Raw genomic sequence first — 19,232 nt, 5'->3', positions numbered from 1 at the left:
TAAAAAATAACAGTAAATTGACTGAGAATCTTGCAATATATTCAATATATCAAATTAATATCTAACTTTTCTTTCTTAAATTTATTTCTTGCAAAGACACAATATCACCTCCTTTCAGGTCAGAATGAACGAATTTGAAAGATCTTAGTCTTTTTGTTTGCTGAACCACAGGAGGTATGTAACAATTAAGGTATTTAACTGTTTAATAGTTTTTTTTTTCATTGAGCATAATGTTCATCTGTGGTTAGTGGTTTTATCAAGTCCTTATAAAAAAATAATAAATAACAGAATAGGTCATTTGTCAATGTAAGCCAAATAGAAAACTATTATTTGAGATGTATTTACACGGGTTCGGGCAGAGGTACATTAAATTCAGTCACAACGCCGCCTGCTGTTGTAGAGGGCAAATTACTCAAAACATTTGCGAGAAGATCCTCATTACAATGATGAAAGTAAAATTGTGACAGAAGTCATGAGATGTTTTTGTTTTTTTATATTTATAAGACATGGTACATTTCTTTCTTAAGTACGGTCTATTAGAATATGATGTGTGTTTGTTTTATTCATACTTTTTGTATTCTCAAGAAAAGCATTAGTTTATTTAAGGTGTTTTAATTATATTGTGTTTGTTAATGAATCAAGTTAATGAAACTTGATTCGTATCACGTATTCGTTTTATTTTATTTTGTCACGGTTTGATGGTTTTAAAATGTAATCTCATGAATTTGACATGTAGTCTCATGCGTTTCACAGGTAAAGGCGTGTGTTTCAAATGGGAATATACGTGTGTTTTACATGTAATCTCATGGGTTTCACTTAATTCTGAGTTTGTTACATCTAATAAAAATTTCCCTCTGAGGGATTACTAAAGTATCTATCTATCTATCTATCTATCTATCTATCTATCTATCTATCTATCTATCTATCTATCTTTCTATCTATCTATCTATCTATCTATCTATCTATCTATCTATCTATCTATCTGTCTGTCTGTCTGTCTATCTGTCCGTCCGTCCGTCCGTCCTCCGTCCATCCATCCATCCATCCATCTATCCATCTATCTATCTATCTATCTATCTATCTATCTATCTATCTATCTATCTATCTATCTATCTATCTATCTATCTATCTATCTATCTATCTGCCACTGGAACATTATCTGACCTGCAGTAACCTCAGGTCTCCATCAGAGCAGCTCGCCCTCTCTCTCCTTTTCTCTGTGTTTGTGATAGTCAGCAGGTTTTCAGTGTCTTCCTCATTACCTTTTCATCCGATTAATCTGCTCTGTTTTGTAGTAAACGCAGTGAACTGCTTTCCTGCCTTCATAGTGTGTCTGCATTTGAGCTCACTACTCTAGAGTTTAACAGGGTTTCGCATGTAATCCAACGGGTTTCCCATTGATAACTGTATGTGTTTCACAGGGGAATACACATTGGTTCCATATCAGTTTTCACGTATAATCCCATTGATTTCATGCGTAATCCGATGGTTTTCACATAGGACAAGGTTGGGGTTTCCCATGAGAATAGACATGGGTGTCCTCCTTCAAGATTGTTGGAAAAGCTCCAGGTGATGAGCTTATTTAGTTCCTCCAAAGAATGAAGAGTGTGCGAAGCTGTTATCAAAGCAAAATCGGGCTACTATACTGAAAAATATCAAATTTAAAATATATTATTTACTTTCACTATGTATTCCTTACGTGTTATTTCATCGCTTCAGTAGTTAAACAATGTAGAAAATGGTCAAAATAATTGGGTTATGTGTTGCTGCACAATTCAATTCTTAATTAACATCTTACCTTTGCCCTTGGTTTCAGATGGTCCAGACGTGACTTCAGTTGAAATATCTATTTCTTCTTCTGCAGGTTTTAAAAAATAACAGTAAATTGACTGAGAATCTTGCAATATATTCAATATATAAAATTAATATCTAACTTTTCTTTCTTAAATTTATTTCTTGCAAAGACACAATATCACCTCCTTTCAGGTCAGAATGAACGAATTTGAAAGATCTTAGTCTTTTTGTTTGCTGAACCACAGGAGGTATGTAACAATTAAGGTATTTAACTGTTTAATAGTTTTATTTTTCATTGAGCATAATGTTCATCTGTGGTTAGTGGTTTTATCAAGTCCTTATAAAAAAATAATAAATAACAGAATAGGTCATTTGTCAATGTAAGACAAATAGAAAACTACTATTTGAGATGTTTTTACACGGGTTCGGGCAGAGGTACATTAAATTCAGTCACAACGCCGCCTGCTGTTGTAGAGGGCAAATTACTCAAAACATTTGCGAGAAGATCCTCATTACAATGATGAAAGTAAAATTGTGACAGAAGTCATGAGATGTTTTTTTTTGTTTTTGTTTATAAGACATGGTACATTACTTTCTTAAGTACGGTCTATTAGAATATGATGTGTATTTGTTTGATTCATACTTTTTGTATTCTCAATAAAAGCATTAGATTGTTTAAGGTGTTTTAACTATATTGTGTTTGTTAATGAATCAAGTTAATGAAACTTGATTCGTATCACGTTTTTGTTTTATTTTATTTTGTCACAGTTTGATGGTTTTAAAATGTAATCTCATGAATTTGACATGTAGTCTCATGCGTTTCACAGGTAAAGGCGTGTGTTTCAAATGGGAATATACGTGTGTTTTACCTGTAATCTCATGGGTTTCACTTAATTCTGAATTTGTTACATCTAATAAAAATTTCCCTCTGAGGGATTAATAAAGTATCTATCTATCTATCTATCTATCTATCTATCTATCTATCTATCTATCTATCTATCTATCTATCTATCTATCTATCTATCTATCTATCTATCTATCTATCTATCTATCTATCTATCTATCTATCTATCTATCTATCTATCTATCTATCTATCTATCTATCTATCTATCTATCTATCACTGGAACATTATCTGACCTGCAGTAACCTCAGGTCTCCATCAGAGCAGCTCGCCCTCTCTCTCCTTTTCTCTGTGTTTGTGATAGTCAGCAGGTTTTCAGCGTCTTCCTCATTACCTCTTCATCCGATTAATCTGCTCTGTTTTGTAGTAAACACAGTGAACTGCTTTCCTGCCTTCATAGCGTGTCTGCATTTGAGTTCACTACTCTTGAGTTTAACAGGGTTTCGCATGTAATCCAACGGGTTTCCCATTGATAACTGTATGTGTTTCACAGGGGAATACACATTGGTTCCACATCAATTTTCACGTATAATCCCATTGTTTTCATGTGTAATCCCATGGTTTTCACACAGGACAAGGTTGGGGTTTCCCATGAGAGTAGACATGGGTGTCTCTCAGCACATGTGGGACCTCCTTCAAGATTGTTGGAAAAGCTCCAGGTGATGAGCTTATTTAGTTCGTCCAAAGAATGAAGAGTGTGCGAAGCTGTTACCAAAGCAAAATCGGGCTACGATACTGAAGAATATCAAATTTAAAATATATTATTTACTTTCACTATGTTGTTCCTTACGTGTAATTTTATCGCTTCAGTAGTTAAACAATGTAGAAAATGGTCAAAATATTTGGGTTATGTGTTGCTGCACAATTCAATTCTTAATTAACATCTTACCTTTGCCCTTGGTTTCAGATGGTCCAGACGTGACTTCAGTTGAAATCTCTATTTCTTCTTCTGCAGGTTTTAAAAAATAACAGTAAATTGACTGAGAATCTTGCAATATATTCAATATATCAAATTAATATCTAACTTTTCTTTCTTAAATTTATTTCTTGCAAAGACACAATATCACCTCCTTTCAGGTCAGAATGAACGAATTTGAAAGATCTTAGTCTTTTTGTTTGCTGAACCACAGGAGGTATGTAACAATTAAGGTATTTAACTGTTTAATAGTTTTTTTTTTCATTGAGCATAATGTTCATCTGTGGATAGTGGTTTTATCAAGTCCTTATAAAAAAAATAATAAATAACAGAATAGGTCATTTGTCAATGTAAGCCAAATAGAAAAATACTATTTGAGATGTATTTACACGGGTCTGGGCAGAAGTACATTAAATTCAGTCACAACGCCGCCTGCTGTTGTAGAGGGCAAATTACTCAAAACATTTGCGAGAAGATCCTCATTACAATGATGAAAGTAAAATTGTGCCAGAAGTCATGAGATGTTTTTTTTTTTTATATTTATAAGACATGGTACATTTCTTTCTTAAGTACAGTCTATTAGAATATGATGTGTATTTGTTTGATTCATACTTTCTGTATTCTCAATGAAAGCATTAGTTTGTTTAAGGTGTTTTAACTATATTGTGTTTGTTAATGAATCAAGTTAATGAAACTTGATTCGTATCACGTATTCGTTTTATTTTATTGTGTCACAGTTTGATGGTTTTAAAATGTAATCTCATGAATTTGACATGTAGTCTCATGCGTTTCACAGGTAAAGGTATGTGTTTCATATGGGAACATACGTGTGTTTTCCATGTAATCTCATGGGTTTCACATACCTTTGAGTTTGTTCCATCTAATACAAATTTCACTCTGAGGGATTAATAAAGTATCTATCTATCTATCTATCTATCTATCTATCTATCTATCTATCTATCTATCTATCTATCTATCTATCTATCTATCTATCTATCTATCTATCTATCTATCTATCTATCTATCTATCTATCTATCTATCTATCTATCTATCTATCTATCTATCTATCTATCTATCTATCTATCTATCTATCTATCTATCTATCTATCTATCTATCTGCCACTGGAACATTATCTGACCTGCAGTAACCTCAGGTCTCCATCAGAGCAGCTCGCCCTCTCTCTCCTTGTCTCTGTGTTTGTGATAGTCAGCAGGTTTTCAGTGTCTTCCTCATTACCTCTTCATCCGATTAATCTGCTCTGTTTTGTAGTAAACACAATGAACTGCTTTCCTGCCTTCATAGCGTGTCTGCATTTGAGTTCACTACTCTTGAGTTTAACAGGGTTTCACGTGTAATCCAACGGGTTTCCCATTGATAACTGTATGTGTTTAGCAGGGAAATACACATTGGTTCCACATCAATTTTCACATATAATCCCAGTGGTTTCAAGTGTAATCCGATGGTTTTCACATAGGACAAGGTTGGGGTTTCCCATGAGGGTAGACATGGGTGTCTCTCAGCACATGTGGGACCTCCTTCAAGACTGTTGGAAAAGCTCCAGGTGATGAGCTTATTTAGTTCGTCCAAAGAATGAAGAGTGTGCGAAGCTGTTACCAAAGCAAAATCGGGCTACGATACTGAAAAATATCAAATTTAAAATATTTTATTTACTTTCACTATGTATTCTTTACGTGTTATTTCATCGCTTCAGTAGTTAAACAATAAAGAAAATGGTCAAAATAATTGGGTTATGTGTTGCTGCACAATTCAATTCTTAATTAACATCTTACCTTTGCCCTTGGTTTCAGATGGTCCAGACGTGACTTCAGTTGAAATCTCTATTTCTTCTTCTGCAGGTTTTAAAAAATAACAGTAAATTGACTGAGAATCTTGCAATATATTCAATATATAAAATTAATATCTAACTTTTCTTTCTTAAATTTATTTCTTGCAAAGACACAATATCACCTCCTTTCAGGTCAGAATGAAAGAATTTGAAAGATCTTAGTCTTTTTGTTTGCTGAACCACAGGAGGTATGTAACAATTAAGGTATTTAACTGTTTAATAGTTTTATTTTTCATTGAGTATAATGTTCATCTGTGGTTAGTGGTTTTATCAAGTCCTTATAAAAAAATAATAAATAACAGAATAGGTCATTTGTCAATGTAAGACAAATAGAAAACTACTATTTGAGATGTATTTACACGGGTTCGGGCAGAGGTACATTAAATTCAGTCACAACGCCGCCTGCTGTTGTAGAGGGCAAATTACTCAAAACATTTGCGAGAAGATCCTCATTACAATGATGAAAGTAAAATTGTGACAGAAGTCATGAGATGTTTTTTTTTGTTTTTGTTTATAAGACATGGTACATTACTTTCTTAAGTACGGTCTATTAGAATATGATGTGTATTTGTTTGATTCATACTTTTTGTATTCTCAATAAAAGCATTAGATTGTTTAAGGTGTTTTAACTATATAGTGTTTGTTAATGAATCAAGTTAATGAAACTTGATTCGTATCACGTATTCGTTTTATTTTATTTTGTCACGGTTTGATGGTTTTAAAATGTAATCTCATGAATTTGACATGTAGTCTCATGCGTTTCACAGGTAAAGGCGTGTGTTTCAAATGGGAATATACGTGTGTTTTACATGTAATCTCATGGGTTTCACTTAATTCTGAATTTGTTACATCTAATAAAAATTTCCCTCTGAGGGATTAATAAAGTATCTATCTATCTATCTATCTATCTATCTATCTATCTATCTATCTATCTATCTATCTATCTATCTATCTATCTATCTATCTATCTATCTATCTATCTATCTATCTATCTATCTATCTATCTATCTATCTATCTATCTATCTATCTATCTATCTATCTATCTATCTATCTATCTATCTATCACTGGAACATTATCTGACCTGCAGTAACCTCAGGTCTCCATCAGAGCAGCTCGCCCTCTCTCTCCTTTTCTCTGTGTTTGTGATAGTCAGCAGGTTTTCAGAGTCTTCCTCATTACCTCTTCATCCGATTAATCTGCTCTGTTTTGTAGTAAACACAGTGAACTGCTTTCCTGCCTTCATAGCGTGTCTGCATTTGAGTTCACTACTCTTGAGTTTAACAGGGTTTCGCATGTAATCCAACGGGTTTCCCATTGATAACTGTATGTGTTTCACAGGGGAATACACATTGGTTCCACATCAATTTTCACGTATAATCCCATTGTTTTCATGTGTAATCCCATGGTTTTCACACAGGACAAGGTTGGGGTTTCCCATGAGAGTAGACATGGGTGTCTCTCAGCACATGTGGGACCTCCTTCAAGATTGTTGGAAAAGCTCCAGGTGATGAGCTTATTTAGTTCGTCCAAAGAATGAAGAGTGTGCGAAGCTGTTACCAAAGCAAAATCGGGCTACGATACTGAAGAATATCAAATTTAAAATATATTATTTACTTTCACTATGTTGTTCCTTACGTGTAATTTTATCGCTTCAGTAGTTAAACAATGTAGAAAATGGTCAAAATATTTGGGTTATGTGTTGCTGCACAATTCAATTCTTAATTAACATCTTACCTTTGCCCTTGGTTTCAGATGGTCCAGACGTGACTTCAGTTGAAATCTCTATTTCTTCTTCTGCAGGTTTTAAAAAATAACAGTAAATTGACTGAGAATCTTGCAATATATTCAATATATCAAATTAATATCTAACTTTTCTTTCTTAAATTTATTTCTTGCAAAGACACAATATCACCTCCTTTCAGGTCAGAATGAACGAATTTGAAAGATCTTAGTCTTTTTGTTTGCTGAACCACAGGAGGTATGTAACAATTAAGGTATTTAACTGTTTAATAGTTTTTTTTTTCATTGAGCATAATGTTCATCTGTGGATAGTGGTTTTATCAAGTCCTTATAAAAAAAATAATAAATAACAGAATAGGTCATTTGTCAATGTAAGCCAAATAGAAAAATACTATTTGAGATGTATTTACACGGGTCTGGGCAGAAGTACATTAAATTCAGTCACAACGCCGCCTGCTGTTGTAGAGGGCAAATTACTCAAAACATTTGCGAGAAGATCCTCATTACAATGATGAAAGTAAAATTGTGCCAGAAGTCATGAGATGTTTTTTTTTTTTATATTTATAAGACATGGTACATTTCTTTCTTAAGTACAGTCTATTAGAATATGATGTGTATTTGTTTGATTCATACTTTCTGTATTCTCAATGAAAGCATTAGTTTGTTTAAGGTGTTTTAACTATATTGTGTTTGTTAATGAATCAAGTTAATGAAACTTGATTCGTATCACGTATTCGTTTTATTTTATTGTGTCACAGTTTGATGGTTTTAAAATGTAATCTCATGAATTTGACATGTAGTCTCATGCGTTTCACAGGTAAAGGTATGTGTTTCATATGGGAACATACGTGTGTTTTCCATGTAATCTCATGGGTTTCACATACCTCTGAGTTTGTTCCATCTAATACAAATTTCCCTCTGAGGGATTAATAAAGTATCTATCTATCTATCTATCTATCTATCTATCTATCTATCTATCTATCTATCTATCTATCTATCTATCTATCTATCTATCTATCTATCTATCTATCTATCTATCTATCTATCTATCTATCTATCTATCTATCTATCTATCTATCTGCCACTGGAACATTATCTGACCTGCAGTAACCTCAGGTCTCCATCAGAGCAGCTCGCCCTCTCTCTCCTTGTCTCTGTGTTTGTGATAGTCAGCAGGTTTTCAGTGTCTTCCTCATTACCTCTTCATCCGATTAATCTGCTCTGTTTTGTAGTAAACACAATGAACTGCTTTCCTGCCTTCATAGCGTGTCTGCATTTGAGTTCACTACTCTTGAGTTTAACAGGGTTTCACGTGTAATCCAACGGGTTTCCCATTGATAACTGTATGTGTTTAGCAGGGAAATACACATTGGTTCCACATCAATTTTCACATATAATCCCAGTGGTTTCAAGTGTAATCCGATGGTTTTCACATAGGACAAGGTTGGGGTTTCCCATGAGGGTAGACATGGGTGTCTCTCAGCACATGTGGGACCTCCTTCAAGACTGTTGGAAAAGCTCCAGGTGATGAGCTTATTTAGTTCGTCCAAAGAATGAAGAGTGTGCGAAGCTGTTACCAAAGCAAAATCGGGCTACGATACTGAAAAATATCAAATTTAAAATATTTTATTTACTTTCACTATGTATTCTTTACGTGTTATTTCATCGCTTCAGTAGTTAAACAATGTAGAAAATGGTCAAAATAATTGGGTTATGTGTTGCTGCACAATTCAATTCTTAATTAACATCTTACCTTTGCCCTTGGTTTCAGATGGTCCAGACGTGACTTCAGTTGAAATCTCTATTTCTTCTTCTGCAGGTTTTAAAAAATAACAGTAAATTGACTGAGAATCTTGCAATATATTCAATATATAAAATTAATATCTAACTTTTCTTTCTTAAATTTATTTCTTGCAAAGACACAATATCACCTCCTTTCAGGTCAGAATGAAAGAATTTGAAAGATCTTAGTCTTTTTGTTTGCTGAACCACAGGAGGTATGTAACAATTAAGGTATTTAACTGTTTAATAGTTTTATTTTTCATTGAGTATAATGTTCATCTGTGGTTAGTGGTTTTATCAAGTCCTTATAAAAAAATAATAAATAACAGAATAGGTCATTTGTCAATGTAAGACAAATAGAAAACTACTATTTGAGATGTATTTACACGGGTTCGGGCAGAGGTACATTAAATTCAGTCACAACGCCGCCTGCTGTTGTAGAGGGCAAATTACTCAAAACATTTGCGAGAAGATCCTCATTACAATGATGAAAGTAAAATTGTGACAGAAGTCATGAGATGTTTTTTTTTGTTTTTGTTTATAAGACATGGTACATTACTTTCTTAAGTACGGTCTATTAGAATATGATGTGTATTTGTTTGATTCATACTTTTTGTATTCTCAATAAAAGCATTAGATTGTTTAAGGTGTTTTAACTATATAGTGTTTGTTAATGAATCAAGTTAATGAAACTTGATTCGTATCACGTATTCGTTTTATTTTATTTTGTCACGGTTTGATGGTTTTAAAATGTAATCTCATGAATTTGACATGTAGTCTCATGCGTTTCACAGGTAAAGGCGTGTGTTTCAAATGGGAATATACGTGTGTTTTACATGTAATCTCATGGGTTTCACTTAATTCTGAATTTGTTACATCTAATAAAAATTTCCCTCTGAGGGATTAATAAAGTATCTATCTATCTATCTATCTATCTATCTATCTATCTATCTATCTATCTATCTATCTATCTATCTATCTATCTATCTATCTATCTATCTATCTATCTATCTATCTATCTATCTATCACTGGAACATTATCTGACCTGCAGTAACCTCAGGTCTCCATCAGAGCAGCTCGCCCTCTCTCTCCTTTTCTCTGTGTTTGTGATAGTCAGCAGGTTTTCAGAGTCTTCCTCATTACCTCTTCATCCGATTAATCTGCTCTGTTTTGTAGTAAACACAGTGAACTGCTTTCCTGCCTTCATAGCGTGTCTGCATTTGAGTTCACTACTCTTGAGTTTAACAGGGTTTCGCATGTAATCCAACGGGTTTCCCATTGATAACTGTATGTGTTTCACAGGGGAATACACATTGGTTCCACATCAATTTTCACGTATAATCCCATTGTTTTCATGTGTAATCCCATGGTTTTCACACAGGACAAGGTTGGGGTTTCCCATGAGAGTAGACATGGGTGTCTCTCAGCACATGTGGGACCTCCTTCAAGATTGTTGGAAAAGCTCCAGGTGATGAGCTTATTTAGTTCGTCCAAAGAATGAAGAGTGTGCGAAGCTGTTACCAAAGCAAAATCGGGCTACGATACTGAAGAATATCAAATTTAAAATATATTATTTACTTTCACTATGTTGTTCCTTACGTGTAATTTTATCGCTTCAGTAGTTAAACAATGTAGAAAATGGTCAAAATATTTGGGTTATGTGTTGCTGCACAATTCAATTCTTAATTAACATCTTACCTTTGCCCTTGGTTTCAGATGGTCCAGACGTGACTTCAGTTGAAATCTCTATTTCTTCTTCTGCAGGTTTTAAAAAATAACAGTAAATTGACTGAGAATCTTGCAATATATTCAATATATCAAATTAATATCTAACTTTTCTTTCTTAAATTTATTTCTTGCAAAGACACAATATCACCTCCTTTCAGGTCAGAATGAACGAATTTGAAAGATCTTAGTCTTTTTGTTTGCTGAACCACAGGAGGTATGTAACAATTAAGGTATTTAACTGTTTAATAGTTTTTTTTTTCATTGAGCATAATGTTCATCTGTGGATAGTGGTTTTATCAAGTCCTTATAAAAAAAATAATAAATAACAGAATAGGTCATTTGTCAATGTAAGCCAAATAGAAAAATACTATTTGAGATGTATTTACACGGGTCTGGGCAGAAGTACATTAAATTCAGTCACAACGCCGCCTGCTGTTGTAGAGGGCAAATTACTCAAAACATTTGCGAGAAGATCCTCATTACAATGATGAAAGTAAAATTGTGCCAGAAGTCATGAGATGTTTTTTTTTTTTATATTTATAAGACATGGTACATTTCTTTCTTAAGTACAGTCTATTAGAATATGATGTGTATTTGTTTGATTCATACTTTCTGTATTCTCAATGAAAGCATTAGTTTGTTTAAGGTGTTTTAACTATATTGTGTTTGTTAATGAATCAAGTTAATGAAACTTGATTCGTATCACGTATTCGTTTTATTTTATTGTGTCACAGTTTGATGGTTTTAAAATGTAATCTCATGAATTTGACATGTAGTCTCATGCGTTTCACAGGTAAAGGTATGTGTTTCATATGGGAACATACGTGTGTTTTCCATGTAATCTCATGGGTTTCACATACCTCTGAGTTTGTTCCATCTAATACAAATTTCCCTCTGAGGGATTAATAAAGTATCTATCTATCTATCTATCTATCTATCTATCTATCTATCTATCTATCTATCTATCTATCTATCTATCTATCTATCTATCTATCTATCTATCTATCTATCTATCTATCTATCTATCTATCTATCTATCTATCTATCTATCTATCTATCTATCTATCTATCTATCTGCCACTGGAACATTATCTGACCTGCAGTAACCTCAGGTCTCCATCAGAGCAGCTCGCCCTCTCTCTCCTTGTCTCTGTGTTTGTGATAGTCAGCAGGTTTTCAGTGTCTTCCTCATTACCTCTTCATCCGATTAATCTGCTCTGTTTTGTAGTAAACACAATGAACTGCTTTCCTGCCTTCATAGCGTGTCTGCATTTGAGTTCACTACTCTTGAGTTTAACAGGGTTTCACGTGTAATCCAACGGGTTTCCCATTGATAACTGTATGTGTTTAGCAGGGAAATACACATTGGTTCCACATCAATTTTCACATATAATCCCAGTGGTTTCAAGTGTAATCCGATGGTTTTCACATAGGACAAGGTTGGGGTTTCCCATGAGGGTAGACATGGGTGTCTCTCAGCACATGTGGGACCTCCTTCAAGACTGTTGGAAAAGCTCCAGGTGATGAGCTTATTTAGTTCGTCCAAAGAATGAAGAGTGTGCGAAGCTGTTATCAAAGCAAAATGGGGCTACTATACTGAAGAATATCAAATTTAAAATATATTATTTAATTTCACTGTTATGACTTACGTGTAATTTCATCGCTTCAGTAGTTAAACAATGTAGAAAATGGTTAAAAATAATTGGGTTATGTGTTGCTGCACAATTCAATTCTTAATTAACATCTTACCTTTGCCCTTGGTCTCAGATGGTCCAGATGTGACTTCAGTTGAAACCTCTATTTCTTCTTCTGCAGGTTTTAAAAAATAACAGTAAATTGACTGAGAATCTTGCAATATATTCAATATATCAAATTAATATCTAACTTTTCTTTCTTAAATTCATTTCTTGCAAAGACACAATGTCACCCCTTTCAGGTCAGAATGAACGAATTTGAAAGATCTTAGTCTATTTGTTTGCTGAACCACAGGAGGTATGTAACAATTAAGGTATTTAACTGATTTATAGGTTTTTTTCATCATTGAGCATAATGTTCATCTGTGGTTAGTGGTTTTATCAAGTCAACGTAAGCCAAATAGAAAAATACTATTTGAGATGTATTTTACACGGGTCTGGGCAGAAGTACATTAAATTGAGTCACAGCGCCAACTGCTGTTGTAGAGGGCAAATTACTCAAAACATTTGTGAGAAGATCCTCAATACAATGATGAAAGTAAAATTGTGACAGAAGTCATGAGATGTTTTTGTTTTTTTATACTTATAAGACATGGTACATTTCTTTCTTAAGTACGGTCTATTAGAATATGATGTGTATTTGTTTGATTCATACTTTTTGTATTATCAATTAAAGCATTAGTTTGTTTAAGGTGTTTTAACTATATTGTGTTTGTTAATGAATCACAAGGTAATTTTTGTTGAATATGTTTTGTCTGTTAAGTTTTGCTGTTTTGCTGTTAAGTTTTGCCAGGAAAGTTACAAAATTATAATCTCACCTGTCCCAACACTTTCTTCTTTGTAGGAGTTGTGGTCCAGGTGTTCTTTCTGATCTTTATTTTGAACACACGTCAGTCTGCTGTAGCTCTGGTCATTGTTTTCAGAGACCATGACGTCAATTTTTTCCAACAGAGATACGATCTCTTTTTCATCCGTCATAGTTCTTGTACATGTGTGGTATCTTTTTTCAGCAAAACTGCTATTAGCTTTCAGGTCTGCCAGGGCACCTTCACATTTTTCATTTGACTCATGAGTTACAACTGTCATTAAATAGGAGAGAAATCCTCTCCCAAAAGTTTTTTCTAACCACTGCACTCTTGATTTGTAATGACTGTTGTGCTGTCCATATGGTACCAGTAAGAGAAAGGCATGAATTCCCTGATTTAATGGGACTCTGTCAATGTTTGGAAGACCAAGCATGTTAATGACAGAGATGTGCCGACCACACAAATCATACAGTTTGGCTGAAAATTGTTCCACATTTGTTTGGTCGTCATGGTCAAGTAAGATGTTTTTTGTTCCGATCTCTATGGAATTTCTGTCACCAGTTAACAAAAGCGTGAGCTCAGGGATCACTGAAACAAACAAAACAACATCAGTAGATTAAACATTAAAATGTCAATGTTAAAGTGGTGCAGAGTTTGCAGAAATGAACAACTGAAATATAATCCATAAAATCCATGTTGTTGTTCCTAATTAAAATATTACCTGTGTTATTGCTTGCAGCTGAAGCTGACTTGGTGACTGAGTGTTGAGGTTCATGGGGGTCTTCTACTGGATCAAACTCCATCTTATCGGCTCTTCATCTTTTCAGTCATAAAACAAAGTAATTCACAAAAATGAAACAATATTTCAATACTGCAAATTACATTACATTACATTTAGCTGACGCTTTTGTCCAATTCGACTTACAATAAGTGCATTTCAACCATGAGTGTACAAACCCAGAACAACAAGAATCAAGAAAATACAATTTCTTCAAGAAAGCCAAACTGCAAAGTGCTATCAGTAAGTGCCATTTTAAGCACTACCAAAGTTCTACTGTTCAAGGTAAAGTCAGAAGAGGTGTGTTTTTAGTTTGCGGCGGAAGATGTATAGACTTTCTGCTGTCCTGATATCATTGGGGAGCTCATTCCACCATTTAGGAGCCAGGACAGCAAACAGTCATGATTTTGTAGAGTGTTTAGCTCAGTGAGGAGCAACAAGCTGATTGGTAGATGCTGAGCAGAGGGAGCGGGCTGGGATGTAAGGTTGGACCATGTCCTGGATGTATACTGGACCTGATATGTTCACAGCGCGGTACGCAAGTACCAATGTTTTGAAACGGATGCGGGCGGCTACTGGTAACCAGTGAAGGGAGCGGAGGAGGAGCGGAGTAGTGGGAGTGAATTTAGGAGGTTAAAGACCAGTCGAGCTGCGGCATTCTGGATGAGCTGCTGAGGTCGGATGGCACTAACAGGTAGACCTGCCAGGAGGGAGTTACAATAGTTTAGACGTGAGATGACCAGAGCCTGGACCAGAACCTGTGACGCCTTCTGAGTGAGAAGGGGACGTATTCTCCTGATGTTGTGCAGCATGTATCTACAGGAACGTGTCATTGTAGTGATGTTGGCAGTAAGAGAGAGTTGACTGTCGAGTGTCTCCAAGGTTCCTTGCAGTCAGGGTCGGGGATAACACAGAGTTGTCCATGGTAGTAGTCAGGTCGATGGTGGGAGAGTCTTTCCCTGGAGGGAAGAGCAGTTCAGTCTTGTCGAAGTTAATTTTCAGGTGGTGTGAGGACATCCACTGAGAGATGTCAGTCAGACAGGCAGAGATTCATGCTGCTACCTGTGTTTCAGATCGGGGAAAAGAAAGGATTAGTTGGATGTCATCAGCATAGCTATGGTAGGAAAAGCCATGCGAGTGAATGACAGAGCCGAGAGTTGGTGTACAGAGAGAAGAGGAGGGGACCCAGGACGGAGCCTTGAGGGACACCAGTAGTGAGAGGACAAGGTTCAGACACAGATCCTCTCCAAGTTACCCGGTAGGTGCGGTCGTTGAGGTAGAATGAGAACAGGGAGAGAGCAGAGCCTGAGACACCGAGGTCCTGAAGGGAGGAAAGAAGGATCTGGTGGTTCACTGTGTCAAATGCAGCAGAAAGGTCCAGAAGGATCAGGACAGAGGACAGAGAGGCTGCTCTGGCAGTGTGAAGCTGCTCAGAAACAGCAAGGAGGACCGTCTCTGTTGAGTGGTCTGTTGAAACCAGACTGGTGAGGGTCAAGAAGGTTATTATGGTGAAGATAGGAGGAGAGTTGATTGAAGATAGCTCATTAGAGAGTTTTGGAAAGAAAGGGAAGAAGAGAGACGGGTCTGTAGTTGTTTACTTCAGCCGGGTTGAGGGTGGGTTTCTTCAGGAGAGGGTTCACTCTCGCCTCCTTCAGAGAGTTCGGGAAACAGCCAGTTGACAGAGAAGTGTTGATGAGATGGGTGAGAAAAGGAAGAAGGTCTGGAACAATAGACTGGAGAATGTGAGATGGGATGGGGTCGAGGGGGCAGGTGGTTGGGCGGGCGGAGGTTACCAAGGTGAGAACTTGATTGGGAGACAGGGGGGTGAAAGAGGAAAGCGAAGGGGTTGAAGATGAAGTTGATGAAAATGTAGTTACAGAAGCTGGGTTTGAAAATGAGGAGTGTATGTCATCTATCTTTTTAGTAAAGTAGTTGACAAAGTGGCTTGGTAGAAGGGAGGAGGGAGGAGGAAAGGAGGGGGGGTCAAGGAGGTTGGAGAAGATGGAGAATAGCTTTTTGGGGTTGGAAAATGAGGATTGAACTCTGGTTAGGGAGAAGGAGCTTTTGGCTGCAGAAATTGAGGCAGAGAAAGAGGAGAGGAGAAATTGATAAGTGAGCAGGTCATCAGGGTGGTTAGATTTTTTTCCCATTTCCTTTCTGCCGCTCTCATAGTGGCTCTCTCGGCACGCACCGAGTCAGACAACCATGGAGCTGGGGAGGACTTGTGGACCCGTCGTAACGTAAGAGGACAGAGAGAATCAAGAGAGGAAGACAGAGCAGAAAGGAGAGTGTCTGTGGCTGAGTTAGGATGCATGAGGGAGAAAGAGTCAGTTGAAGGGAGGGCAGATAAAACAGAGGAGGCCAGAGAGGAGTTGTTTTTATCCTTCGAGTCTTCAGAGACTCCAACGAAAGACTCCTTTGTCTTTATCCTCCAAGTCTTCATCGGACAAGCCCTCAGATGCTGAAGCTGATGCTTCAAACACTTCCTGGTTTTACAACAGGGTTAGCTACAGCTGGTCAGACCACACCCCCTGCTCGTTAGGCCTCCAGTCACCAGGTGTTACAAATGGGCAGCAATAGAAACTCACAACTGATTTCTAAACAAAGAAAACTTTCACACAGTCTCTAAATTTAGGTCACAAACTGGTCCCGGAGAGAGTCTTTTTACCTCAAACAGTAGAAAGTAAAATACAACTTAGTTCTCAATAGAATTGGAATAAAAGACCACCAGTTTAACTCTAAACTTGTTCTCTTTGACTCAGTTATTTGAGTGAAAACAAGAATCCAATCACGTACAATTCCAGCTACCAAAAAACAGACGAGCTTTAGGAGTCAAGATAGCCTAAAACAGCAGATGCAATAATAAACTTTAGCAGAGAAGCGCATTTAAAGATTATACTTTGCCTTAGTTCAAGTGATCCAGCTGTATGTAGTCCCCCAAAAGTAAAAAATACACATCACCATTCAAATGATTTGATAAAATAACAAAAAGTATATCTAACACATAAAATGTTTTGATTTTAGACACACACACACACACACACACACACACACACACACACACACACGTTCAAAGCTCAACATGTGTCCAGCTGTTCTAACTGGTCTTTGCTGTTCCTTTCCCAACACGGGAACACAACAAAAACAAACTCACACACACACACACACACACACACACACACACACACACACACACACACACACATTCACTCACACACGAGGTGCGTGAAAATTAGTTGTGTTGAGTTGGAATGATGTTGTCTAACAAAATGTGCCACAGAATTGGGCGATAATTTATATATTATGTAAAATAAAATATCAAACCAGACCATTTCAAATTCATAAATTTGAATTGGTTTCAAAACATTTTTTTTTACAAAACTATGACAGGTACCAGACAGTGATATTCCATCAATAAATTTCCTTTGATCTAATTCATCCTAAAAATAATACACAATTTTGGCTTCTTTTTTACTCAAAAATGCATTATAAATTCAGAAGAAAGGAGATCTAATGAGGAATAATTTAAAATAAAAAGTGTAAAACCAGTGTCAGTGAGTTGGAATGAAGTTGGGTGACGAGGTTTGACACAAAAATTTGTGATAAATTTTCCATTATGCCTTACAAGCATTAAAAAACAGACGGTCAGTTTTGACAACAGGAGGACAACAGGTGTGACTATTTGCTGGCATCGGAAAATATGAAATGGTTTAAAAAAAAAATTCGGACTAAAATATGACAGACACCAGTCTGTGATAATCCATTAAGAAATTAATTAAATCAAAATAAGTCACAATTTTCACTTTTTGTTTTCTCAAAAATGAGTACAAATTTAATTAAAATGAGGTCTATTGACCATAAATAATAATTTAAAAAAAGTGTAAAACCAGTGTCAATAAGTTGGAATCAAGTTGGATGAAGAGGTTTGAAAAAAAAAAATTGGATACATTTTTCATTATAGGACTACGCACCTTTTGTTGGAGAGCTAATTTGACCCGGACGAATGCAGCTCTCTATTGTCCGCAAAGACAACACGAAGGTTAAGATTTTATTGATAGTGGTGAAATGTTGCAAACATAATCTGAAAAGTTGTTGACTTTTCCTCTTTTTTTTTCTGTCTATTCCACGTGAGGAGACGCAACAGGACAATGTGACAAAGTCCATATGAAACATGTGCAGTGTATTTAAGAGCATTTGGCAGAAAAGGTCAAGGAAAGTTTTCTGTTTACTTGCATTGACACACCCCATTTAGACAACCAGAGCTCAAGCAAAAGTTGTACTTCTTAGATTAAGAGTAGAGAAGGTTAAATGTGAGAAAATATTACTTTAAATCCATCTGAATCCTGCTGTTAAATAATAATTTTCTAAGAGAAGGGGAGTGTCCCTGCATGATGTGTTTTTCCTGTTCACCACAAGTCACACAAAACTAAAATAAATGGATCATTAAATAGGCGGAACTAAGTAAATGTGTGTGCGTGCACTAAAAGAACATCCTCTAAAGAAGTCAAAGCAGCCAAAACTTAGAGGAAATATAAATGTAGGAAAATAAGGTTTCAGATACTGTACATGAACAGATTTAGCAGATTTAAATCTGTAAGCGAAAACACCATAAGATTATTATATAAACTTACCATTTGATGCGTATTTCTTCAGCTCTGCCTGTCTTTGCAAATGTGGCTGCAGTATCACATATCCCCACAGTCCGCCTCACATATATATAGAGAGCAGAGACCGTTAGATAATTAACTGTACTCCACAAAACCCTCCCACATGCCTTTAACAGATCTAATGTCACGTGATAGGTCTAAGCGGCTGCAAAACTCTGCACATTAGTTTGGGTTAGGTTAGGTTAGGTAGTTACTTTATTAATCCCCAAGGGGAAATTGTTTTGCTACAGCAGCATACAGGAAAGCAATGAAATAATAATAAAATAATAAAAAGCAATAAAATAACAGTAAAAAAAAATATTAAATATAAAATGCACAGTATATACAGTACAGTATATATATTTATATATATATATATAAACAACCAAGAAACGCAGACAACAGTGTAATGTTATAACATTACTTGTAAATCAGTAATGTTTAAAGTGAAAATGAAACTGAGAGCTCTGTTTCCTGGAGATTTACAAGAAAACAGAAAATAGGCCTGTTGAAAACATCCAAACAAGCACGTACCACTGTAAGCCCTGAACAGTCTGTGACGCAGCAGCTGCCGAGAGTTTGATTACAAAGACT

General features: G+C 35.8%; 1 protein-coding gene across 4 annotated transcripts in view; it reads right to left on the bottom strand.

The window, feature by feature from the left end:
- The window catches only part of LOC138198243 (interferon-induced very large GTPase 1-like), a 28,250-nt gene extending 9,569 nt beyond the window's left edge, over positions 1-18,681 (bottom strand). For 2 of the 4 annotated variants that reach the window (XM_069149552.1, XM_069149555.1), the window contains exons 1-3: positions 13,936-15,054; positions 13,227-13,802; positions 1,799-1,858 (exon numbers count right to left, since the gene is read on the bottom strand). In XM_069149552.1, coding sequence (XP_069005653.1) covers positions 1,799-1,858; positions 13,227-13,802; positions 13,936-14,017 — 718 coding nt within the window. In that variant the 5' untranslated portion in view covers positions 14,018-15,054. Of the gene's footprint in view, positions 1-1,798; positions 1,859-13,226; positions 13,803-13,935; positions 15,055-18,623 lie in introns of those variants that run through there. The other 2 variants (XM_069149554.1, XM_069149553.1) reach the window with 2 other exon arrangements.
- Positions 18,682-19,232: the final 551 nt, after the last annotated feature.

Source organism: Embiotoca jacksoni, unplaced genomic scaffold (genome assembly GCF_022577435.1).
Source record: "Embiotoca jacksoni isolate LCO1_2020_lvr unplaced genomic scaffold, fEmbJac1.0.p SCAF_15, whole genome shotgun sequence".
Taxonomy (NCBI): Eukaryota; Metazoa; Chordata; class Actinopteri; family Embiotocidae; genus Embiotoca; species Embiotoca jacksoni.
This window is presented reverse-complemented; position numbering and strand designations above follow the sequence as displayed.